Genomic DNA, 27,086 nt, shown 5'->3' with positions numbered 1-27,086 from the left:
ACACTGCTGGCGTAATATATGCTCAGTGATAGACGAATCATGGGTTAGAGTCTCCTAGCCGCTAGGCTAACCATGGGATATTTTTGTTGTTTTCCACTCCGTGTAATGCAAATGCAGGTTAGTTCCATCAAAATAACCTGCACGAAGGCAAGTTTCTCCCTATACTTGACCCCGGAGTTCCCTTGTCATCTGGATTGGGTTCAAAATTACAAGGCTATGGAGTTGCACATTAGTAGTCATAAATTCGCAAATTAGGTTGGCTGTTCAACGACGGTAATAAAATAAAATTAAAGGAGTTAGAAGAAAGTAATCTGTCCCTTAACTGCTAAATTGCATTAAGAGAGGATTAAAATAGTATTGAAAATCAGGTAATGGTTATCTAACTCATACTGTTACTGATACTTAGCAATTTATTATTTTTGAAGAAAAAAATGCAATAAATTTTATCAACTTTTTACTTAATTAAAATATAAAATATTTTTAAAAAAATTTTCACAGCCATCATATCATTTGAAAATAGAGCATGCATTTCATCTGTACCTAGTACTCAGTAAAAGATATCGGATTAAAAGTATCGGAAATATGAGGCTCTTAAAAGAAGCGCATAAGACATAAGCACACTTTGCACCAGCTACATCGAGAAAACACTCTGAGTGCACAGCTTTCTGAAGCGCTTAAGCGCCATCCACAAACTTCTCAAAAACAAATTTTTGAATTTCATGAAATGTATGCAATTTAATCCCAGAAAAGTGGATTTGCTTTTACCTCAAATGCAAGGTCTTCTGGTACGAATACCTGGTACGAACCTGCGCCTCCTCTCCTGAGATGGAGGTCTATCATGGCTACTGGTTTTTTCAAATTTCCGAACGCCTTATTTTAAAACGTGGTAGATTTACCGTAAGTTATTACTTACCACAAATACAACAACCGACAAGGATTATTAATAAACCAATACCTATTTTTAAACATATACCTGTTTAACAACCACAAATGTGTAATTCTTATTCTTATTTTTTTTGCCGTTTAACTAAAAAAGAAAAAAAACAAGAAAAGCACCCACTGCCTTAAAAATTCGCCAGATTTTCAGCAGGCTTGCTGATATTGGCAAGTGGCATATGTAAAGACCGGGGTAGACTGGTTGGTAGGGCGCTAGGCCCGTGTCTAAGAGGTCGTGGGTTTGATCCTCGCCGGCCGAAGACACTCCGTGCAGTAAAATGGTGACTAATGCATGTTGAATCTGTCGAGTCACAAAGTCCTCCATGTTCCCATAAAAGATCACACCTCTGAGGATACCGATCCAGAAGTTTCCTTGTCTTCTGGATTGGTTCAAAATTACAAAGCTACGGAGTTGAACATCAGTAGTCGTAAACATAAAACTGGGTCTACTGTTCAATGACGGTTATAAAAAAAAGTGTCATGAGCAAAAACAACAGAGCCGTGAGGGCTCAGGAAATAGAGTGATCGCGTTCCAATGAGGTGAACCGGGTTCGAATCCCAGTGATGGTTGGTCGATTCGAATTCCGCATCCGGCTTGCACCGACCACAGTACTGACGTGAAATATCCTCAGTGATAGACGGATCATAGGTTCCCCCTTGCAGCCAGGGAATTATGATATCCATAATTCCCATTCTTAATAATATGTTTCTATGGACAACAGAAAAAAAGAAACTTAAGTAAATTTATTTCTCAGGAGGTAAGCAAATGTTTAAGTATATTAGGAGGTAAGTCATTTACTCATTTAATACATTAAAAACTGTGTATTTATGTACCGTTAGAATTGTTTTATATGAATGGTCACATAACAATTGCTTTTTTTATGTTCGTATATCAAATTTCATTCATATAGTACTTCAATTCATGATTTTACTGTATTTTTTGTGCTTAGATTTTGCTCTTATTTTATATTTTTTTAAATTAAGACCTATAAATTTTTTAAATTGGAACTTGGAATCTTTATGCGTTTTAGCAACATTGTTTTCATTCAAAAATGAAATACAACCTTCAATTTCAAAAAAAATCATATTTAATTTAATTCAAAAAACGCATTTAGTTAAATAAAAAAGCTGTGAACATTGTTTCGTTGAGAACAACTAAGAAAATGTCATCATTTAAAGTATTTTAGCTTGAATAAATCACTGTTTTTCAGTCAATGAAAAAATAAAGTCATCCGAAAAAAATTTTCATTTCCTTGTTTTGATAATTCTTTCTACATTTACGAGAGATTTTCTTACATCGATTCTTTAAGCTCAGCTTCATCTTTATTTTATTGAAATTAAACTAATTTCAAGTCCTTTACTTTCATTACAACAAGACACATTTGACTGAAAGAAGAAACAGACAGAAGTTGAGAAAATGATTATTAAATACACCTTCAAGTTTCAACATCCAATTAAACTTGCTTTGATGTTAATTATACCTACATTTCTCAACTGTAAATCGTCAGAATTCAATTGTACATGTGTTTTTTCCATACCTTTACACTAATTGTAACGCACACACACTTTTTGTTTTCCTTTTTGATAAGGATAATAAAAATACATATCAAAAGCGGTACTTAGAGAACACACTGTATATTATACATTAAGTATTGTATCTATGCTCGCAAAACTGGCACATTTTAATCAAATTATTTAAGATTTTGTATACTCTATGTTTCCAGAAAGACAAAAAGAAAATTGTTTTTTGTTCCTTCAATTAATGTAACTTTGAGCAACAAAAAAAATGTAACAATACATAAGTTAATAAAAGCAAGTTCATGGGAATTTAATTTTATAACTGTAACATAACATAAAACTTTAAGAATGAAGTCCAAAATGAAGTTGGCAAAAGAAGTATTAAACATTTTTATTCAACAACAAAACTTTCTATAGTTCATCAAGAAAAGATACTCAATTTTAGTGTCAAGTAATCTAGAGAGTGTCAAGTAATCAGCACCCAAAGTCGAGCACTTCACCGTAGAACAGTTTAACAATGACCAATACCGCGCACACTCGATCCCTACTCAGACTGATCCAAGTGGTCACCCACATGCACACTGACCACAACCAGTGATGCGTGATCTGCTGGGAACCGTGTCTTAACTATCAGTCCACAGAGGAACTTGTTCTTCGAGGGAACCTAACTACTTCGAGTTTGTTACTTCTAACATTACTACGTATCTTGTTGGAAAGTGGTTGAAATTTTAACTGCATGATGACCCGTTTTTGCACACAGAAAAAAGTTACTTAAGACTTAGTAATAAAATAAAAGTAAATTTTTAAAAAAAATGTGTGCTGAATAAGGTAATTTCAAGGTGATTTTTCTTTTAATTGAATAAAAAAAAAGAAAAGAAAAAAAATCAGGATCAGGGAAATTTTGAGCTATGAAACGCGACTAAAGAGAAATATGATTGATTTTGTTTCTAAGCTATACAAATAAATAAATAAATAAATAAAATTTCCTACTCAACGAGTGACCAAGCCTCCTCCCATGTTAGATACTTTAAAAATCCGTATCGTGTTCCAGTACTTTTTTATCACAAATCAAGCATTTGTGTTTGAATCCTTTTTTATCTGAACAGAATAAATAAACATATAAAGCATTTGTGTTTAAAAGCTTATTTACTTAAACAGAATGAATTGAAAACGGCCTTGGATGATAGAAACACGAAACACTTTTTAAAACAGCAAATGCAATATTTTATTGCATTCTAAGTTCAGAGACATTCATTTTAAAATTAGAATACAATAAATGGCTTGAATGGGCTTTCCCTTTCACAATCGAATATGGTATTCAAATAAAATAAAAAAATATTTGCAGTGGTGCTGCAAAATGCTATAGAACCGCCATTACTTTTCAGGAAACTTGACTTACTTATGCTAATTTTCCAAGTAGCTACATTTAATAGCATTTAAACTTATTGACATTAACAAAAAAACGCTTTTGCGTTACAAAAAAAAGAGATAATTCAGCGATATCTACGATATTAAGATCCATGGTACGACCATCGCGATGTTTATGCATCTAGCTAATGTACATCCATGAATTGACCGTCTAACTGTGGTAAGTTTTCACATTATATAGGTCTTACACTATATAATTAAAATGTTTCATATTGAAACAAAATCCTTGTAAATACTTTTTGGACAATATTGCATAAATATTTATAACATACAGTCCGTGACCAAACTATTAGACGCTCTATAAGATTCTATGCAAAATCTTAATTATCAGGTGATATTATACAGTTTTATTGTTTTTGCACTGCTGAAACTGGTTTGCACTTGTTTACGTTTGTGTATAAATTGTTTAAATTAGACGATATATAATATAAATTCGACGTTTGGACAAATTAAACGATATATTACATAAATATAGAATATTTACTATATCAGGTATTATGTTAGTATATCATTATAATTAGACCAAATTATTAGACGTACTGTAGTTTCTTAATAATGACATGTTTTGCACGAGTTTATAGGCAATATTTTTGTATTTAAACATACACCGAAGAGCCATTACATTATGACCACCCTCCATCTATAACAATGGGCTCGCCCAGGTTTTCATGGTTTCTCGCCCAAGAACAATGTTTTCATGGGGCACATTAGGAAACATAATCCTCATAGAACAATCCCTGACGTCTGTAAGCAACTAGAACATAATTGCTGACCAGGTTCCCCCATTAATGGCAACAGTTTTTCCTGCGGTGAATGGTGAATACCAACAGGATAATGCACCATGTCATAAGGGTCGAATCGTCGAGGAACATTCCAGTGACTTTCAAGTCATGTCTTGGCCCCTAAATTCACCTGACCTTAATTCAATAGAGCATTTGTGGTACTACTTGGAAAACCAAATTCATGCTGCCATGCTACCCCCCTGCAATGTGAGGGAATTGCAAGACCAGTTGGTGAGCGCTTGGTACCAGATACCTCAGACTTCCTATCAGCACCTTGTGGAATCAATGCCACAGAGGGTGCTAGCAGTTTTAAGGGCTAAAGGTGGTCCTACATGTTATTAGCAGGATGGTCATAGTCATAATGTAATGGCTCTTCGGTGTACATGTAATGGGTTTTTATTCTGGAGATTTTTTATATACTTCCTACTTGTATTTATTTTTAACGTATTGCATTACAAGGTTAACCAATTGATACACGAACGTAAACAAGTGCAAACCGGTTTCAGCCACGTAAAAACAATAAAGCTGTATAGTATCACCTGATAATTAAGATTTTGCATAGAATCTTATAGTGCGTCTAATAATTTGGCCAAGGGCTGTATTTTCGTTCCGTGTAAGTTAAGGGAACTATTTTAAGTAAAAAGCTTTTAGTCTTATTTGACTCTAATAATGTAACCATCATAATTTAACCATCATAATTATCATAAAAATTATGATAACCATCATAATTTTTTTAATTCTTTCCAAAGTTTCTAATGGCAAAAATATTTCAATGTCGTTAATCTAAATGACGTTAAAAATCTTTTAAACTTATAATGATTTGTGAAAGAAAACTTTTTTTTGTTCCTTTTCATATAACATTTCACATTACATTTTTCTGTTACTTTTTACATAACTAGAATATTAATTAGCGAACCCGAATATTTATGCTTCTTTTAAAAAAAAAGTGTTTTGTAGCTCTTTCGCCAAGATAAGTTAAAAAGCCACAGTTTAAGTAATTCACACTTGAAGCAAGTCCATAATTTTAAGCCTTGTTTCCATCTTTTACCGTAAAGAACTACCTGGCTTTTAGAGCAGACAAATAGCTTAAATATTTTCTAAGTTATAAAACTTAAACAAAAAAATTTTGTGCCCGGATAAAAATTTTCCAAATCAATAAATAATACTGGTGAATAATTTTTGCTATTTGTTGCATGAATTTTTTGAACGGATCTTGGATATTTTCGCGTTGCTGATTATAAATTTGCAGTCGGTCTTGCTCTACGTGTTACAATTTTTATACAATTCAATGATATAGTCCTAACCAGGAATTTTTAAAATTAACTCGAGAGAATAATATGCGTCCTCACTTCCCTGTTACGTAAATAGTATAATGTATCGGCAAATATTATAATGTATAGTATAATGTGTCGTCGAATAATACATTCTGTATGTATTTACATACAGTGCATGTATATATCTAGTAATTATGTATGTATGTGCAAACAATGTAGACAAGAACTTTTGTACATAATGAATGCATGTATTTTATGCAAATACTTGTTTATGTAAAATGTATATCTTTGTTCATGTACGTATGTATGTACAGGCACTTGTTTGTAAGAACATAAATTGCGCAATGTATTGCACAATGTATGTCTCGTGCGTGAATCTGCAATTTATTTATATCTTATGCATCTATGTGGTATATATATATATATATATACCACTTGGACATGGGCCCAGTGCCCTACCAACCAGGCTATCCCAGCCCTATGTATGTACTTATGAACATAACTTAGTTTTTAGGGGCCGGAATAGCCTGGTCGGTAAGGCGCTGGGTCCATGTCCGAGAGTTCGTGGGTTCGAACCCAGCCGGCCGAAGACTCCCCGTGTAGTAAATGGTGACTGATGCACGTTAAATCTGTTGAGTCTCAAAAGTCTTCCATGTTCCCATAACAAATCAATGCCTCTGGGGTTACTGGATTGGAGATCGATCGTTCTCTGCTTCAGGTCAAAATTACGATCTGTGGATGAATGATCGGATGTATGAGTGGGTCCGCCCTATAAAACGTGCTATGACGTGTGTGTGGCTGAAGACGAATTCTTGGCCGCAGGATGGCGCCAGTCTGCCTTTAATTTGCTCGGTTTCACCAAGCAGGCTTGCCCGTGTGTCAAGTTGCATTAGAAACAACAACAACAACTTAGTTTATGAGCATACGTAAATGTATACATTATTTTCACATGTGTTCATACACATACTGTTTGTGTATACGAACATACAAACTTTGCATTTGCGTACAAGCGATTTCCCAGGTAGCCCAGATTTGCATACAAACTATATCCCAGAATAGAATCCCAGATTGCAAAATAAGGTTTCTTTTCATTCAACAAAGGCCTTTTAATGTAAAACTAAAAAGGTTTGTAATACGGTTTATGTGTAAACCTTCAAACCTTAAAACGAGATATGTGACAATCTGCTCTATTTTACGCACATTACCCTAATCCTAAACCTTGGAAGACAACCTTCTATATAAAAATCTTAAATCGAGGTTCGACTTTGGATTTTCAAGCGTGAAAAAATCTTTTAATAAAGCTAGTCTCAAGGTGAAAATAATCTTAAATCTAGGTAATTATAAGCTTTCTTTTTGCACTCTTCCATGCTCAGATAAAATCCACCTTGTCTTGAAATTTCAATGAACAATGCAATTTGATCCTATTGCTAGTGGTCCCGCAGTGGACTGATCGTTAAGACACGGTTCCCAGCAGATCACCGAAGTCATGCATCACTGGCTACGGTCAGTGTGCGGGTGGGTGACCACTTGGATCAGTCTGCGTAGGCACCGAGGGTGCGCGGTATTGGTCCTCGCTTAACTGTTCTACCGTAAAGTGCTCGACTTCACGTGCAGGTCGTCTGGCCACCGAAGCGTGGGTGCCATCCCCTCTGCAGAGGAGCAAAATTGTGTTGGCATGTCTTCGGATCATCCTCAGGGAGGTTTCCCAGACAGTCGCCAATAGTGCGACGTAAATGAACTGCAACAACAACAACCTATCGCTAGTGTGACGTCAGTTAAAAAGTCATTATGGTCCTAAGTGACAATACTTTTCAAAAAAAGCTTTGAAAAATACTTTTTAATCCTTTTAGGATGAAAGGTTTGAAACTGCAAGATATTTTGCTTTATTGAAAAAAGGTTTTTAGTACAAACATTTTCGGAGCAATAAAAAAGAAAATTCAGATACAAGGTTGCCGTAAGATTACATGCTTTCTGGGAATAATTGTTAATACTCATTATTTGAAAACACGCATAAAAAGAATTATCAACAATAATTTAAATATAGAAGATAAAATACGATTGAACTTTTTTTTTAAACTACATATACATTTTATTTCAGGTATTGAATACTTTTTGAAAAAAAGTATATGGAGATGGCATCTTTAAAAGAAAAGATTAAATATGTGTTTGAGAGATCTTATATTCTAAGTTTCGCTGAAATGGCAAAGACATCGTCTCTGAAAAGAATATTTTTCGCATTTTTCATATTTACTTCAAGTTTGGTTGGTTTCCTATATCAAATGTACGAATTTTCAGCTATTTATCTGTCATATGCTACTGAACAGACAGAACTCTCCTCTAATCCAAACTACGTGGAATTACCGGCGATCTCATTATGCAATGTCAACTCGTAAGTTTTCAACCCTTCTCTTTTGCTTGTATCAAATTAGTAGCACGTAAAAACCAAACATTGGATACTTGCAAGTGACGCTACTAAATGATCAGTCAATCAGGCTCGTCAACATACGCGAGTAGCAACTAATCAGGTTTGGTACAAATGCGTGGGAATCGGGTTTGACACAAACTCGTGGGTTGGCCAAGCATGTTCCACGCACGTCGTTTGCAAGTATTCAAATAAATCTGATATGAAAATTTATTCAGCTTGATAATAAAATTTGATGCAAAGATTCAAAGACATATACTTTGTTTATATTTATACATAATTATTGAGGGAGCTTGCATTCATCAAGGAACCTACCTTAGAGCCGCGATAGCACAGGGGATAGAGCATTCGCCTTCCAATGAGGTGAACCGGGGTTCGATCCCGGCGATGACTGGTCGATATGAATTCCGCATCCAGCTTGCACCTTGCACAGTGCTGGCGTGAAATATCCTCAGTGGTAGACGGATCATGGGTTAGAGTCCCCTTGCCGTCAGGTTAACGATGGGAGGTTCTCGTGATCTTCCTCTTAATGCAACGCAAATGCAGGTTAGTTCCATCAAAAAGTCCTCCAACAAAGCAAAATTTCCCTTGTCTTCTGGATTAGGCTCAAAATTACAAGGTTACGGAGTTGAACATTAGTAGTCGTAAATCCCAAAATTGAGTCGGCTGTTCAACGACGGTTATAAAAGAGAGGAACCAACCCTTGGCCGGGATAGCCTGGATGGCAGGGCACCAGGCCCATGTTCAAGAGGTCGTGGGTTCGATCCTCGCTGGCCGAAGCCTCCCCGTGTAGTAAATGGTGACTGATGCAGGTTAAATCTGTCGAGTCACAAAGTCCCTTATGTTCTCATAACAAATCAATAAATCTGGGGGTACTGATTCAGAAGTTTCCTTGTCTTCTGGATTGGTTCAAAATTACAAGGCTACGGAGCTGAGCATTAGTAGTCGTAAACCCATAAATTGGTTGGCTGTTCAACGACGGTTATAAAATAAATAAATAAATAAAATTTCAACCTGTAAATTGTATGAGAGATACGCTTGAGGCAGACGTTTAACCAAGGTTTGTCTGTATATGTGACTGCAGCAACTTTGAAGAGCCTTTGATAGCTCTGTTGTGTTTATTGGTATCTTCTTACGGGCATCCCCGTCTAGGTTATTCCACAAAAGTTCTATTAGATCAGGAGAATATGGTGACTACTTCAATGGGAACCGTAAAATGGAAACTTAAATTCGTCGTTCCAGAGAATCCTCTACCATAATGCTTTGGTCTAGTTTTATTTTAATACTTTTTTTGCAAATACTAAATTGAAAAAAAATAAGTTAAAAAATTTACTTTTTTCATTGTTATCGGCAAAGTCTTTACCGCAACCTCTCCCCCAAAACGAAAATGCTATTCTAAAATCTATTCGGAAATTTTGGGAAAACATAGCTATGAACAAAGGATCTCGAAATTTATTTAATCATAAATGGCAAACAATTGTGGATATTGTATTACATTTAAATAATTAAAAATATTTCATACACGTAGGACCAAGACAATGCAATAATTCTATTTTTAATGAAGGGCAAAATATTTGCTTTGAGGCACCCTACAGACCGAAACTTTCTAGCCTGACCTTTGTCAGTGGATATTTTCACATACATTTTATTACCCATAAGCAAAATGGGTCTTGTTTTGGATTTGATGGCGTACAGACACTTTTCAACTGTGATCCAGAGTAATAGTAAACAGTGCGCATGTTATTTAGCATGTTTGAAATTACTCCTTCGAACCATGAAGATTCAGTTTTAAAACGTGAAGATCCTATAATTAAATCAAAATTTATTCAGGGTGTATTTTTTTTTTTTTTTGCAAATTTGAAATAACTAATAAAAGTTAATTAAGTTTAAGTTGATTGATTAATGGATTTGTTTAAAAAATATATTTTATTATTTTTTTTCCTCAACTTGATTAAACATAGTTTAGCAAACCAAAAATCTCCGTTCCCTTTATGCTTAACATTTAAAAAAAAATTATTTTTGTCATTTTTTAAAGCAAGGCTTTCAGGAGGAATATAGAAACATATAGTATATAGAATATATATATATATAGTATATATAGTATATATAGAATATATAGTATATAGTATATAGAAACACAAATAACACTGATAAACATTTTTTTTTCTTTTTTGTTTCATGAGTTTTTTTAAACAGATCCTAGATACCTTGGCATTGATAATTTCAAATCATCTGCAATTTGTTTCTCTATCCAAGCAACAGTTCTTTTAAACGAACTTTTTAATCTATTTTTTATCGAAATGTGCAAATTTAAAAAACTGAAACAGAGGTCACAGAAGTATTGAGACAAACTTCCACGAGAGTTAAGGCACATCATGGGGATTAAAATTGCATAGGATTCCATCCCCAGAAATATCACCATACACCGATCGCTAAGGGAGCTTTCTTACTTATTAATTGTTTCTCCGTGCTTATCAAGTGCTCCCAGCCGCGTACAACGACATTTCCGGTAATGAATTCCCTTGCTCTTTTGATCCTGAAGATGTCCCTTAAACCCCCTAGAAGTATGTCGCATTATTTATGTAAACGTTTTTAACCCTTTGACAGTGTTGACCTAGTCCAGTTCGGGCAATTACAACGTGCATTATTTGTGGAGCCCGAGCTGAGTTCGTTTCCACTTCAGGATACTTAATTCACTATTTTCCTAATAGATGGCATTAGTGGTCCTAGTTTTTCAGGGATCACGACTTCAGTCAAGGGTGGGAAATGTGGATGGGGTTTCGGGATATACCATACCGTAAAAGATTTGTAATTTATGTATTGAAAATCATATTGTTGTGTTTTTATATTATACTCACAGCAAAAGCCTTTCAATCCTTATATTCAGCTTCAAAATTTTGTTTAATTTGCTCTATATGAGTAAGATGTGTGTGTAATCCGTTACTTTTTTATGTGTATGTAAAAATTATAAATACAGTAGACATTGCATTTAAAATTTTACTTTTGCAATAAAAAACCATTTTCTATCTTTTATAATGATATAAAGAAAAAAATTAAACAGTCGAAAAAATTTCTATTTTTCTGAAATATATGCTACTTTTAAGAGGTTAAATTGTACATTTCGATATGAAATAGACAACTAATTTTAGATTTGAAATAGCAAAACTAATTTTAGATTTGAAATAGCAAAACTAATTTTAGATTTGAAATCATTACACCCGACCAAATCAAGTATTTCTATAAAATAAAACGAAAATATGTTCTCTAGAAGAATTGTTTTGGTACTATTAATTGCTCTGAAACGGCTGTCTGTCTATTTTAATTTTTTTTAAAATTACTTTTGCTTCACATGCTAGTTTTTGCATTATCTAGATGAACAATAGTTAGATTTTAAAAATTTAATTAGTTTGTCGAAACTAAACTACTTCAAAATCACAACCCAAGTTAAAATTTTTGATAGTTTTTCATTGATGGACCAACATAATCTTGATGGTAGCCATTAATAATTCCATCATGGACCATTATATTTTTGATAGTAGCCAACATAAGTGAACATCACCTCAATATAGAAATTCGGACTGATTTATGATGGCCCAACATAAGAATAGCAACTGGTTTTGATGGTTTGTTCATGTTAAACCATCAGAAATTTCCATCATTTTTTAGAAATCAAATGTTGGAATGATCATGAACAACCATCATCCCAATGTAAGAATTCGGACTGATTTATGATGGTCCAACTTAACAAAATCAAATTGTTTTGATGGTATATTCTTAAGAACCAACAAGAATTCCCATCAAACCATCTTGGAAATGTATGGTTGGAACCATCATGAACCACCACGGATCATGGATGGTTCATGAGAATCAAACTTCCTTAGTTGGTAAACCATATTAGTATTAATGTAGTATTTTCCATCACGTAATGATGGAAGTTTGTTGACATATCAAAACCATGAACGCATAATGAAAAATGTTGGATGATGGTGACCATCAAATGATGTTGGACCATCACGAATCACACTGAAAACAACACAAACCATCAAAATATATTGATGGTACCATCAAGAACTTTGACTTGAGGAGCTTTATTTTACTATTTCTATGTTTTAAAGGCATCGGAACAGTGAAGTATGCAAGTTGAATGACAGCTCCTCTGGCTACGTTAAGGAAGCAAACGTTGGATGTAAAGAATATCCCAAACTATGTGAGGAATCTTTTAAGAAATATAAAGTGGTAAGTTTCCTTAATTATGCATCACGAAGACTTTAAGAAAAGGCTTTTGCTTCTTAGGGATATCATTGATCATATAATTCAATTTGACGTTAAATAGTAACTTAGAAATGTCACTGCGATGTTTTTATTTGGCAGCGAAAATTATGGACGTGAACGGTTTCATTTTTCAAAAAGGCTTTTGCTTCTTAGTGATATCATTGGTCATATAATTCAATTTGACGTTAAATAGTAACTTAGAAATGTCACTGCGATGTTTTCAGCGAAAATTGTGGACGTGAACGGTTTCATTTTTCAAAAAGGCTTTTGCTTCTTACTGATATCATTGATCATATAATTCAATTTGACGTTAAATAGTAACTTAGAAATGTCACTGCGATGTTTTTATTTGGCAGCGAAAATTATGGACGTGAACGGTTTCATTTTTCAAAAAGGCTTTTGCTTCTTAGTGATATCATTGATCATATAATTCAATTTCACGTTAAATAGGAAATTAGAATTTATGTCACTGTGAGGTTTTTATTTGGTAGCAAAAATTATGGACGTGAACGGCTCCCTTTCTCAGAAAGGCTTTGCTTCCTAGAGATATCATTGATCACATAATTCAATTTGACATTAAATAGTTACTTAGATTTAATGTCACTGTGATGTTTTTATTTGACAGTGCCAATTATGGACGTCAACGACTCCATTTTTCGAAATAGCTTTTGTAGATAAGTGATATAATTAATCATATAATTCAGTTTGATGCAAAATAGTAACATAGAATTGATGTCACTGTGGTATTTTTACTTGACAGCGTTAATTATCGAAGTCAAAGTCTCCATTTTTCAGAGAAAAACATTATATTAATATCCCGGTTCAAAATTAAATGAATGCTAACCCATCCAGTTTTTAGATAAAAAGAATTGTGAAAGGTCTGTTAGCGGACACTAATGTCTTCTAAGCAGACTTCTGGCGTTTACTTCAAGAAAAATATTCATGAAATCACGAGGGAAAAAAAAGAATACTTTTTTTTCTCTCGAAAACTTCACATTTAGGTATACCTTTAATTATTCTGAAATTTTTACTGTATAATACGTTTAGGAGATAAAAACTCGGAAATAATTCATTACTTTATTGTAACTGAATAATGATGAAATTTCGAATATAATGCATTTTAACTTTTATTTCCTAATAGTCATGTCTTTCTCCTGAATTCGAAAAAATGCTGGAAACTGAAGAGATCTGGAAAGCAGCTGAAACTTTCGCTCACACTGAAAGTATGTTTTATTCGTGCTTCGAAATCATTGGAAACGAAAGAAAGATATGCGAGTAAGTAACATATACTGTGTTCCATATACATAACCTCTTCACTGTGGTTGCCTAGTGTTGTATGCAATGCATAGGGAAAGTATGTAATACTTCTCATATTTCATACCTTGCCCAAAAAACTTCTGGCATTATATACAACGCCTAGGCATTCTATAGAATGCCTGCAAATGCCAGATTCTAATTTATTGACAATCGAACGGAAGTTGCCGTTATCATTAACTGTTGAGAAACAGACGAAAATTAACTAATTTTACTAATTATAAAGAGGCTAGAGTGGAGAAGAAATTGAAAATTTTGCTGCCTGTAACATTAAACTGAAACTTTTCTTTTCTAATGACAGGCACTGAACTTTTACGTTCTTTGCCTGGGAAGATGCCGTGAGTATTCATTTAACGCTACCCAGTGGGCACCTGTGAACCTAAGTCACGGAGGCGAGCAACTTTACCCACTCCGCACTGTCACAGATACCCGTTTATAGGGTGGGCCACATTCACACGTCAAGCAATGGGGAACAACAAACAGAGAGAAACATCCATGCCTTGAGCGGTATTCGAACCCGCAGCCAGGCACCATCTGGCCAGCATTAAACTGAAACTGATTATATTAGAATTACTTTCCAGAACTAAAATCTTCTATTCAGTCAATCGTATGCTTGTATTAAATGGTCTAGAGATTACGTTCTAACAAAGTAACAAAGAACAACTAATAAAATAAAAAGTTTTTGCCTAGCTAAATACCACTTTCTCTTTCCATTGCTGTACACCGTATTTTTTAAACACAATACACAGCAAAAAATATTTTCTCATGAGTTTTGATCGTGGAACAATAGGGCACTGTGCAATATTTATAACTACGATGCTGAAGGTTTTTGAGGTTCTTCCTTCGCTAAATTTACAATTAATTATGTATCGACAACAATCAAGGTAGGTGTAAATAACACTTATATAATTTGTCGATGGAAAGAACTACCCTTGACACAAAGTCTAATGATGTCTGCGGCTATGGAAACAAGACGCAGCTCATTTTAAAGAGAGGAGCTCCTTTCTCTCTCCCTATTCTCTTTCTCTCGGCGACCCAAACCAAAACCTAATAAATATTGACCCAACACCCCAGCTTAGAATAGTTGTACCTCGTACCCATAGTAACCGTCACAGTTTCATACGAATGGTGAGGGGAATTCCTTCCATAGACCGACTATAATAAGCGATTGCTAAAATGTTTTATGTACAGTAACGTCACAAGTAATATGCGTCAGCGACCAATTTAAAAGGCGTTTTAAAAATAATGAACTTGTTTGAATGCAATTTAATTGACATTTTCCAGTGTAATTTTTCAAGCTCTTTCATTTTAAAAAGATTTTAAAAATCACGTTTGTAAAATTGCAAATGGTTTGCTAAATTGAATATCTTATTGGTTAACTATTAGTTGGTAGCAGATCTACTTGTTTTTATTTAGCTTTTTGAAACCGGGAGATAACCCTTTCGACCCTTAGATGTGGATTTTATGACAACCGTCATTAATTTTAAAATTAGACTTATATTCCATAGATCATGTCTCATCACGTTGTGAAAAAATTGCACGGTTTTGGCTTTTTGAATCGGCTTCTGGTTGGTAACAGATTTATTTGTTTCCACTTAGCTTCTTTAAACCGGAAAAAAGACCATTTGGAACATTTACTCATGGAATAACTGATAGGAGTCCAACTAGCTGCTACACTTTTAATTCTGCTGTTAGAAATCCAAATGCTCCAGGAAAATATTTACTTAAATCATCCAGTAAGTATAAATTTCAGAAATCTAAAATCAAGTGTTAAAACATTTAAAAAAAATTTTTTATTAGATTTGTGATAGTTGTTACCTAAACTAAACTGGGTTACGTAGCGACCCATAGAGAACAATGCAACCCATAGAGAGCAAAGCAACCCATAGAGAGCAAAGCAACCCATAGAGAGCAAAGTTTTCTTGACCTTGGGCTCTAGTGTTCAGTAGCAGATATTCCAATACCCTGTGGGAGAGGGAATAGAGCATTCACCTTCCATTGAGGTGAACCGGGTTCGAATTCCGCATCCAGCTTGCACCGACCACAGTGTTGGATGGATCAAGGGTTAGAGTCCCCTTGCCGTCAGGCTAGTCATGGTTGGTCTTCATGGTTTTCCTCTCCATGTAACGCAAATGTGGGTTAGTTCCTTCTAAAAAGTCCTCCATGAAAGCGAAATTGCTCACAAAACTTGATTCATGAGTTTCCTTGTCTTCTGGATTGGGTTCATGATTACAAGGCAACGAAGTTGAACATTAGTAGTCGTAAACCCAAAACAATTGGGTCGGCTGTTCCACGACAATTATAAATTTATTTTTAAAAAAATACTCCGCACTGAAGGGATTGCTCTTCAAAACTGACACATCTAATTTAGTCATTTCATACGTATGCTAAATTCTGTAACATCACAAACAATTTTAAAAATATTTTTTTGCAAAAGACAAAACAAAAAAAAACTATACTTTTGTATTCATTTAGTTGTTACAACAGTAAAAAAAAACTGAAAAACAAGTGGTCAAAGCTAAAAGTCCCTTATGGGATATTTGACACCAGTTGACGTCAACGGGAGAATCTGTAGCTGGATTGAAAATAAACATATTTATCTTCAAGCATCGATGGTCAAAGTCAGGAAAAGAAAAACAGAAAGCGAAAATCATGCGGTTTCTTATATTCTTGTTCGATCGTTGAAAAATAACGATTATCTTGATATGTTGGTGCGAAGGGCCAATTATCGATTCTTCGAATAGGATTAATCGTATTGTAAATGTCTTAAATCTAAGTGATCGATTGCTGCAGCGTTCTTGCTTAGAAAACACAGGAATTTATATCAAAGTTGATCAACAGATGGCACTGCTGGAGGAAAAAAATATAAAATAAAGCTCATGTCAGATTATTCCAACTGAAGTGCTTGTATGATTGTTTGTTAGATTTGTCTCAGTTTATGTTGTTAGAAATGCTGATTGTTTCAAAAACATTACTTGATTGAAAAAACTTCATTGGTTACAAAAATAAGCAGATGGATATTAAAAGTTGATATGTTTCAAGCTCCCAAGAATAGGTATCAATTATCAAGTCTTTCTCTTCCAGAATGAGAAGAAATCTTCTACATTTTATACTTTCGCCTTCCTCGCACTTTACCTTTGCCCTAACTTTTGTTCTTAAAACTACGAACTTAACTTCCTCGGCTCGTTTGCTAATAACAGTTTATTTAATCCTTCTATAGCCCAAACACCCTTCATCTAATCCTTTAAGTTTTATTTTATTTCATAACCATCGTTGCACAGCAATTTTTAGGTTTACGACAACTAATGTTCAACTTGGTAGCGTTGAGGCTTTGAACCGCTGGTAGCCCGCTTTCGGACAAAAGTAACATCCGATACAGATTGGATCTCAAAAAGTTTCTTCAGTCATAGGCTGTCACGAGAAACTTTAAGTTGTTCTTCCAAACGTTCGATACTTCCAAGAGCATCTGATTAGATCTCATCAAGCACGAAGATATGAAGTTCCTAGTACACAGTAGTCTTTACGTCATCTATCTTTGCTGGGTGCAGGAACCAGACCTTCCCCGAAGTCGTCTCTCATCATCGGGGTAGACATGCGTTAACCCCAGCGTCCAAATCGCCTCATCGTCGTAGTTCCTAGACCGGTCTTAAAACAACCATACTCGGTAGTCTCTAAGTCAGGAATGATCCTATTTGTTACAAAATAGCTAATATACTCTCCCGTTTTAGTTTCAGAGTCATTTTTAAGCCTGTTAAAAGAAATTAAATGTCAGTTTCATAAATATCTTTTCAGTATTCAAAATGGCTGGGGCATTTAGTACTTGCCTTGCCAGTGCTGCCTTGGTTGCCACGGACAAACCAGACGCACTTCAAAATTTAAACATTAGGAACAGGATAGTGGTGTTCTTTATCAAGAAGAGGATTAATCATCAATTGCTGTGTATAGTTTAAATCTTGGGCATAAATTCAATTTTGACAGTGCCAAAACTATTTCCACCCGAGTCACATCAGCTCATCTTGATGCCTTGGAATCTTGCTTCATTCTTGGTAATGTTTATTCCCTCGTTAACGGCATCAGTTCATCACCACCTCTTCTCCACCTCGATTCGTGCCTATCGGCAACAGTGGTTTGTCTTGTTCTGTTTTTTTTTTAATCTTTATTTTTGCTTCACCCTCAATTACTACGGTTTTCCCAATTTCTTTACTCTTCTTTATTTTCCCTTTTTCTTTCAAAACTTAACTTTTTATACTTCAAATCACTTTTGCTTCTTCTCATTCACATCTGGCAAGTCTTGAGTTTGGGCGCCTATTTTTGAACACTTGAAACGTGCCGACTTTTGTTTTCCTCCGAATATTTTTGAAGCCGAAGAAAATTTTTAGTCAAGTAATATCTCCCAGCTTTAGTTTCTTGGGATTATTCTTTTTAACATACTCTAATAATTTTCCCCACTAAGCAGAGCCATCTTTTGACCAACCTTGCAACTTATTTTGAAACTTGCTGAAGAAAAACTGTTATTTCTGGATAATGTCTATGCTATCATTTATTCTTTATTTAGAGATAGAAATGGTCCTTTTAACAGAAGCTGCAAACTATAAAAATACGCTTTTGAAGCCAGGATTTTTTATAGCAGTTCATGATCGCAAGACGATAGTAAATCCAATCAGTTCAGGAGATATTGTGTATGGTGGGAATACGTATGAATATAATATAAAGAAAGAGGTAAGTAGAGTACAGTATTTTACTTCTAGATGATAAGTTTAGTATGATTGAGTACTGCATAAATCAGTGGTTCCCAAATCATGTTCAGGGTAACCCTGGGATTCCGAGAGTTTGAAGGGATTTAATTATCGACGATGCCAACCTTTATCTATCAAAAGGTAACTCCAGATGGATTTAAGTTAACGTGTCTTATATACTAGTGATTTGATAATTAATATTTATAGTGGTATTTACGCCACATTACTCCTCTTCCAGACTTTTATCTGCGATAGAATTCAATGGCCACTAATACCACTAGTTAATTCATGCTGTTTATTTTTTTAGATCATTTTTGCTACTTATATTTTTTCTTCATTTTTTTTTATTTGTAGCATTTCGCTATTTTTTTTCTTCATTGTTTTGTTCATAGCATTTCCTTATTAATATTTTTTTCCTTCACTTTTTTTCCTCATAGCATTTAGCTCATTATTTTTTTTCCTTCATTTTTTTGTTTTTTCTTCACAGCATTTAGCTCATTATTTTTTTTCCTTTATTTTTTTGTTTTTTATTCACAGCATTTAGCTCATTATTTTTTTTCCTTCATTTTTTTGTTTTTTCTTCACAGCATTTCGCTCATTATTTTTTTTCCTTCATTTTTTGCTTTTTTTTCTTCACAGCATTTTGTTCAGTATTTTTTTTCTTCATTTTTTTGTTTAATGACCGGAAAATTTTTTTACTTCACCGAATTTTTTTCTTTTCTTTCTTTGAGCAGTATATTTTTTTTAAGCAAATCAACTGTTTAATGTGGATCATCCATCCGTATTGGCAAGTTATTATCGCGTTCCGGTGGTCACCAATGAGGGGATTTAATTATAGACGATGCCAACTTTCATCTATCAAAAGGTATCTCGTGATAGAATCAAGTTAACATGTCTTATATACTAGTCATTTGGTAATTAATATTTGTAGTGGTAGTTACGCCACAAGTTTAAGTTTTCCAAATCAGTAAGGATTTTGGAAACTTGTAACAATTCTTTATATAAAATAGTTAAACCACAATTTCTTTGACAGTCTTTTTAATTATGGAATTATTTAAGTATAATCCCAATAAAAAAAGAAATGGAAAAATTTATTTAAAAAAATTGCAACAATATTTCTTAATGAATTTTTCAATTCAAAACTAAATTACCAAATTCAAGAACAACGAGTTTATTTTTCTTTGATAACTGTTTTCAACATTTGAAAGAGTTTTTTACCCATTGGCAAAATGGGTCTTGTCTTGGGTTTGATGGCGTCTTCAACTGTATTCTAGAGTAATACACTGGTGGACAAAATTTAGAGATGGAAGGCATTTTCGCACATATCTATGACGCTACATTCTTCTATGACGCTACATTCTTCTATGACGCTACATTCTTCTATGACGCTACATTCTTATATGACGCTACATTCTTCTATGACGCTACATTCTTCTATGACGCTATTCCTGGACGGTTATTGACGTGGAACCCGATACCATTCCAGCAACATTATCGAAAGGGACCATTATGCTGGTGGAGGACTCATGGTTTGGGCAGGGATCATGCAAGATACCTGCACACCGCTCCATGTGTTTGACAATGGTCCCGTGAATGCCCAGAGTTACAGGCAGGAGGTCCTAGTGCGTCTTTTCAGGGGCGCTGTTGTCCCTGAGTTCATTTTTATGTACGACAATGCGCGACCACATAAGGCTCTCATGGTTGATGAGTATCTGGAAAGCGAGGATATTTAACGAATGGATTGGCCAGTCAAATCCCCTAACCTGAATCCTATTGAACATGCTTGAGATGCTCTTGGGAGAGCTATTGCGATGCGCCAACCTCTCCCCAGAACCATTCTGGAGTTAAAAATTGCTCTGGGGGAAGAATGGGAGGTTCTTCCACAAGTCCTCCTTAACTCCCTTATTAACAGCATGCATACTCTCTGTGCATGCTGTCTGTCCGTCAGGGGTGACCATACACCATACTAGAGGCAACACACACTGTAAAAGCCTCACTTTTACTGTCATCTTTTATTCTTAAGTTCAGACTACATTGGATTTATTGGCAATAGGTCTTGCCAGTGAATGGCACTTTCATTTTTGTTTTGCATACTTTATTATCATGGAATAAGCTATATCCAAGCCAAATTTCATTTATTTATATTCAGTATTTTTTGAGATATTTGGGAAAATGTCTTCCATCTCTTAATTTTGTCGACCAGTGTAGTAAACAGTGCGTATGCGTCGTCATTGCATGCCTTGCTATGGCGACCACTGCTGTTTTTCTTTTTATTTTCACTAGCAGGCATTTTTAATGTATTTACATGATAAAAATTTAAAGTATTTTTATATTCTTTTATTATTGACGCATAACTACTGGCATGGCGGTGATTTTAATATTAATATAAATTGAATGCTGAAGAAGGAAATGTATTTTGTGAAACACGTACATAGGCAGGATATGAAAACCATTCAGACGACAAACATCAATTGAGACAGTTTCTGCAGCCCATGATTTGAAATGATGTGGCGTTTGACGGAGTTAAAAGCAAAAGCATTTGAGGAATGGATAATTTTGAGGAAAGCATTTGAGGAATATGGTATGCTTCGCAATAAAGCATTTGAGGAATATGGTTTGCTTCGCTGGCTACTAACTTAGGTACATTGCAAATGCACAATATTCTAAGAATTCAAAACAACCATTCAAAACCATATAAAAACTTTTTTTAAGAAAAAATTACATCTTTTTAGTAAATACTAAGTCATTAAAATAAATTCGAATTCAAATAAATGAAATGTAATTCGTTAAATCTATTAGAAATGTTCTATAGTATAATTCGTGATATAATTCGTGATAATAATTCGTAATGTATAAATTCGTGAAATAAAGCACGTTTGACAAAATACTAAAATAGAGATCTGTCGACAAAGACTACTCTCTTCTGCCTAGCTCGATAGTATGAGATTGTCGCAGCTTTTGCTCTCTGATTATTTCAGTTTCCGTTTTTAAAAGCGCTATATGTTGAGCCACCTCAGCTAGATTTGGCATGTGACATTTTTAGCGGCAATCATTGGTCGATTTTCTAGCGTTGCCATTCGGGGAGTTGTAATGAGGCTTTTTTTATCGCGTGTAAGAGAAATAGTAACGTAAACAAAACAAAGCAAACGTTGCCACCTGCGGAAAAGAAATACAGCCAAAATTTGGGAGCCACGTAAGAGAATTATATATATTAGATTTTTTTTCTGAAATCGAAAACCCTAATTCAGCTTATTTTATTCATTTTCAGCTAATGTAATCACCAAAAACAAATTCAGAACTAGAGCAGATAGCACTCCAGGCCAGCTAATTCATCCGCTTCACATAAAATATTTAACCGTATAAGTTTATCGTATAAGTTAACCGTATAAGTTATAAGTTTGCCGTTCAGCCAAAGGATGTTAGATCATTTAGTATATCATATTTTTTGTGTAAATTACCAAAATATTTTAAACAAGAAATACTGAGCCATGGTGGCTCAGGGTTTAGAACGCTCGCCTCCCAAAGAGGTGACTTGGTTCGAATCTCAGTCTTTGCTGGTATTTGAATTCTGCACCCAGCTCACACCAACCACACTGCTGACGTAAAATCATCAGTGGTGAACGGATCATGAGTTAGAGTGCCCTTGGCGTAAGTCCGATCGGGAGAGGTTTTCGTGGTTTTCTTCTATAAATAACAGTGCTTCATTTTCACCAGTTGTTTTCAGCTGTTACCTATATATTTTTCTTTTTGTTTTTCTCAAAGATTCAAACTAGCCTGTTACCTTCTCCCTATGACACCAATTGCACGGACTATGAATCTTTACGGATGCAGAAAAATGGAACAGGTCCTTCTGATTTTCAGGTATATTATCATAGGTTAATCTTTCACCACAAATTTTATATATATTTATAGNAGAATAGCGCATTTCAGGGAGGGTAGCTTCTATTAACTCTAGGGCTAACACAATAGACGAATGAAAAAGGTTCCCTTTTTCTCACCGACCCGAACCTGTCCTAAACAATGACCCTACTTGAAATAGTTATACCTCTTTACCATAGTCACCGCCATTGGTCCAGACGAATGGCTAGGGGAGTTCTTACTTTAGACAAACTATAAAAATTATTCGCGATATTTGTTTTTTTAATTTTAAAATCTTTAAAATCTTAAAAATATCAAAAGTTCAGTTTATTATGAACTTTTAAAATTTTCTTTTTCGTATTTATGTCAGCCTTAAATTCAATATTTAACTCAGTCAAAACAAAAGGATTAATCTGTTCATTTACAAACCAACGTAAACTCCCGTTTGACGAATACATTAGTAAATACAGTTCTAAGAACTGTTCTTTTTTTCTTTTCTTTTTTTTTTTTTTTTTTTTTTTTTTTTTTTTTTTTTTTTTTTTTTNTTTTTTTTTTTTTTTTTTTTTTTTTTTTTTTTTTTGTTTCTGCATTGTTGCAAGATTCTTTTAATTGCACAAACTTTTGTCCCCATTCCTGACTAAAGAAAGTAAACCTTATTTCCCATTTTGAGTCTACTCCCGTTAGTTTGATTAACAAAAATCCAAAACGGTCATAAAAAAATGTTTTAAAATATTTATCCGGTTAAGGCAAAGAACCAGGCCCAAACTTTAAAGTCAGTATACTTATACGTGTGATTTAAAACTAAAGGAAGACTTTGTACTGTTTTTCTCAAATCAATAATTGTTCATCGTCAATAATTGTTTTACTGTGATTTTCTATAATCTTTCCAAGCAAACGTATGATTTAAGAGCTATGAAATAGTGATTGAACGAAGATCTTTTTTTTCATCATATGATTAAAGCGGATTTTTGTCCTTTAAAATACTTGTGTCATCTTAATTATAATGTAATTAACATCATTGAGAAAATGGGACTATTTTCGTAAGGAATTTGAAACAAAAAAAATAGTGTGTTTTTCTTTACTACAACGCCAACAATTTGAGAATTTAGACTAGCTTTGTTCGTGAAAAAAAGTGACTCAATTATTGAAAAATTCTTCCTTCATTAATTATTTTTATCACTTTCAGAAATCTTTCACAACAATTGTACGTATCGGCAACTAGACTATTGATTGAACTATCATTTTTTTTTTATTTTGGCTGAAACTCTTCCCCGACGCCCGGTGGCTGAGCGGTAGCGCTTCGCGCTGTCGTGCCACAGGTCCCTGGTTCGATCCTCGGGCCGGGCAAGGTTGACTCAGACTTTCATCCCTTCAGTGGCTCGATAAATGAGTACCAAGCATGCTTGGGAACTAAACATTGGAGGTTTCGCGTTCGACTGACCACCTAACCGGAACATCTGCTCCTGCACCCCAGAGCCCAAAGATCAAGAAAACTGAGATGGGCACAGTAGGCCTTGGCACTCAATGGGCTGTCGCGCCGCTGAGTTTAGTTTAGAAACACTTCCCACCACAAAATTATTAGATAATAAATATTGTTGAAAACTAAGGCCTTAGAAGTTTGGAAGTTTAAGTTAAAACCAATATCGACTGTTAGTTATCCTTTATAATAACAAGAAACTGTTGTAGATAAGTTAATTAGGTCCCCGATCCCCCACCCCCACCCCCATATATGGGTCTGCTGGAAAAATTTTTAACTTGTCACCGTGACACTCTCCTACCCAGCCGGAGGTGGACAGAGAGTATCTAGCACACGCACCGGCCAAGAGGCCCAGCGAAGCCCCCTCCGTGGCATTTATTTAAAAACAAGAAAAAACATAGTAGGGGAGAGGGGGGCACATGTGAACAAGGGGCACATATGAACAAGGTATGTTTTACCAATGTAATTTGAAATAAAAAATCTCGAAAAATTTTCGATTGATGGCAGTACTAGTTCTACCTCTCTGCGAAACTTTCAGAACAATGAGACATTTTGTTGTTCTATTCTGACAATTTCTTTGTATCAGCTGGTGATGAATATATTATAATCACTCGCTTCTTCAAGTGAAAGCATAGTATAAATCAACTAATAAACTAAAATTAACTATTGCAGACCATTATATGAACATTCAGGTAGGTTTATGACAATTATTATTTTTTTTTTTTGCTCAATTAAAAATTCTTTATTTTTTAGCTTAGGTTTAAGAAGGATGATGGGGCACTTGTGAACAAAACATCTGGGGCAGATGTGAACAGTTCACATGTGCCCCTACATAGTATTAAGATTATTATCCTCGTAATATTATAAGTTTAAAAAATATGCATGCATTTAGAGTTATTATTATTTAATCTTCCATAATTAATTTATTAATTTTTTCTTTAAAAAAAAATTTTATTAAATGGTTGATCGCGCATCACGCTTATTAACTGATACACCTGAGAAAGATACAATTGCTAAAGCTACAAATGAAAGGATAGAAAAAATGGGAAAAAAATCATGACAGAGTATTAGAGAAGAAAGAAAAAGGCCTATTATAACTCCTAATGAACATGAAGTTGCGAAAAACCCAACAGCGGAAAAATTATTGTACAGCTGAAAAAAAATTTTCTTATTGACAGTACTGTTGTACAATTTAAATTCACATAGCAAGCTACAACCCCTTCAGTATAATGCGAATCTATATCTGTTATATTAAGGATTTTTTTCTTTGAAATATGATGATTGCTTTGTGTTTTTAATCTTGCTCATATGTGCCCTTTAGCAAGTTCACATGTGCCCCCAATAGGGACACATGTGAACAATTGAAGTCATTTTTCTAAAATATCATAAAGTGAAGAAATATTTTATTGAAAAATCTCAAAAAATTCCATAAGGCAAAGAAAAGAATATTTAAACATATGGACTTCTTCACTGTGAGAAATTGATGATATTTTTTGAAAAATGAAGAAATAAAAAAATTTGTTCACATGTGCCCCCCTCCCCCTACTATTTTGGCAACAGCCCGGAGGTAATCGGGCAAAAATACAAAAGCTACAAATTCACCTCAAGAATTAAAACATTCTGCATGTATAATCATCGTGATTATTCCGACTATTAACTAACTATTGTAGATAAATGCAAACAATTTTAATGCTAGAAGACAAATAATGATTATAAATATGTTCTTTCTTTATGTTGCAGGATTGTCTGTACAAGTGTCTCGTGGAGGAGTTAATAGCGACAAATTCTTGTATTCCTTTCCACTTCCCTATATCTCACAAAGGAAAAATTTGCAAAAGTATAAGCATCGTCGTTAAGTTTTCATTAACTTGTCTTTGTGTCTGTCAAAGTGTGGTACAAGCATCTTTCTAAAGCTTTATCTTTCTAAAATGTGTATTGCAATCAACGAAAGGTTCCGCAGTGAATCCGATCGTGAAGACGCGGTTCCCAGCAGAGCACCGAAGTCAAGCATCTCTGGCTGCGGTTAGTGTGCTGTTGGGTGACCACTTTGATCAGCGTGCAAAGAGTGCACGGTATCGGTCCTCATCAAACTGTTCTACCGTAAAGTGCTCGATTTCGCGTGCAGACGGTCGGGCTTCCAAAGCACGGGAGCCATCCCCTCTGCGGAGGATCGAAATTGCGATGGCCTGTCTTCGGATCATCCTCAGGGATGTTTCCCAGACAGTCGCCAATAGCCCAGTGCGACGTAAACCTACAACAATCAACGAAAAAATACCCGAGAATTTTTACCTTCTTCAGAGTTTTCCAAAAACGTTAAATAACCCACTTTTTGTGGTCAGATTACTGTTTTTAAATCACCACGGTAGGAGGATTAAATGTAATGAAATGAATTCCCTCTTTGCAGTTTTATATCAGATTTGTAACAAATGCGTTGTCAACGCAATTCCCGCTCTACGCACATATATGCAGGTAGTTTTCAGCCCATGGGTGATATTTACGGGTAATAAAATCGGATCAGTTCAAATTTGCGTAAAGAATGAAAAATTTCCAATCATCATAAAAGAAATTATCATTTTCATTGACAATTTCAACCCACATGCCTATAAATTTCGAGTCACTGAAAAGAATTTTCAGGAAAAGCGAGGTCCATTGAAGGATTTGCAATCTTAGAAAGTCAAAATTTCCTATTTTGGCTTGTGACTCCATTTTAATAGGGTAAACCAACCAGTGAAGGAACACTACCCAGAGAAGGAACATTTCATATACATTGATAAAAAGTAAAAATTTGAAAGTTTTTCTTTAGATTGATTGGTAACAATAGCTTACTGCCAAACAATAGGAAGTCATCTAGCAATGTTTTGGATTACCTGGTCAAATAGACTTCTCTGAAAAAAAAATTTGAATTTTTTATTATCTCTGCAACACCTTGTTTCTTTGAAAAAATTATAAGGTGAGTGTTTGTATTTATATGTTTGAAGTGGAATTAATTGCATGTAATAGTTTTATTTTTCTCACTGTGAAAAAGAGAATTCAAAATATAGTTATTGAAGTTACGTTTTATTTTTTTAA

At 34.4% G+C, this 27,086-nt stretch overlaps 1 protein-coding gene and 1 long non-coding RNA gene across 2 annotated transcripts in view; both read left to right on the top strand.

The window, feature by feature from the left end:
- Positions 1–15,545: 15,545 nt before the first annotated feature.
- On the top strand, positions 15,546–19,764 carry LOC139425771 (uncharacterized). Its single transcript, XR_011636914.1, has 2 exons — positions 15,546–15,682; positions 18,502–19,764. It is a non-coding gene; the product is annotated as an uncharacterized lncRNA (long non-coding RNA).
- Positions 19,765–19,985: 221 nt separating this feature from the next.
- Positions 19,986–27,086, top strand: part of LOC107452262 (uncharacterized) — a 54,391-nt gene continuing 47,290 nt past the window's right edge. The window contains exons 1-3 of the mRNA XM_071181865.1: positions 19,986–20,255; positions 22,445–22,543; positions 25,758–25,854. Of these exons, the coding sequence (XP_071037966.1) occupies positions 19,986–20,255; positions 22,445–22,543; positions 25,758–25,854 (466 nt within the window). The remainder of the gene's footprint in view (positions 20,256–22,444; positions 22,544–25,757; positions 25,855–27,086) is intronic.

The sequence above is a fragment of the Parasteatoda tepidariorum genome, chromosome 6 (genome assembly GCF_043381705.1).
Source record: "Parasteatoda tepidariorum isolate YZ-2023 chromosome 6, CAS_Ptep_4.0, whole genome shotgun sequence".
NCBI lineage: Eukaryota > Metazoa > Arthropoda > Arachnida > Araneae > Theridiidae > Parasteatoda > Parasteatoda tepidariorum.
The sequence above is the reverse complement of the archived record's forward strand: the minus strand, read 5'-3'. Positions and strand labels throughout refer to the sequence as shown.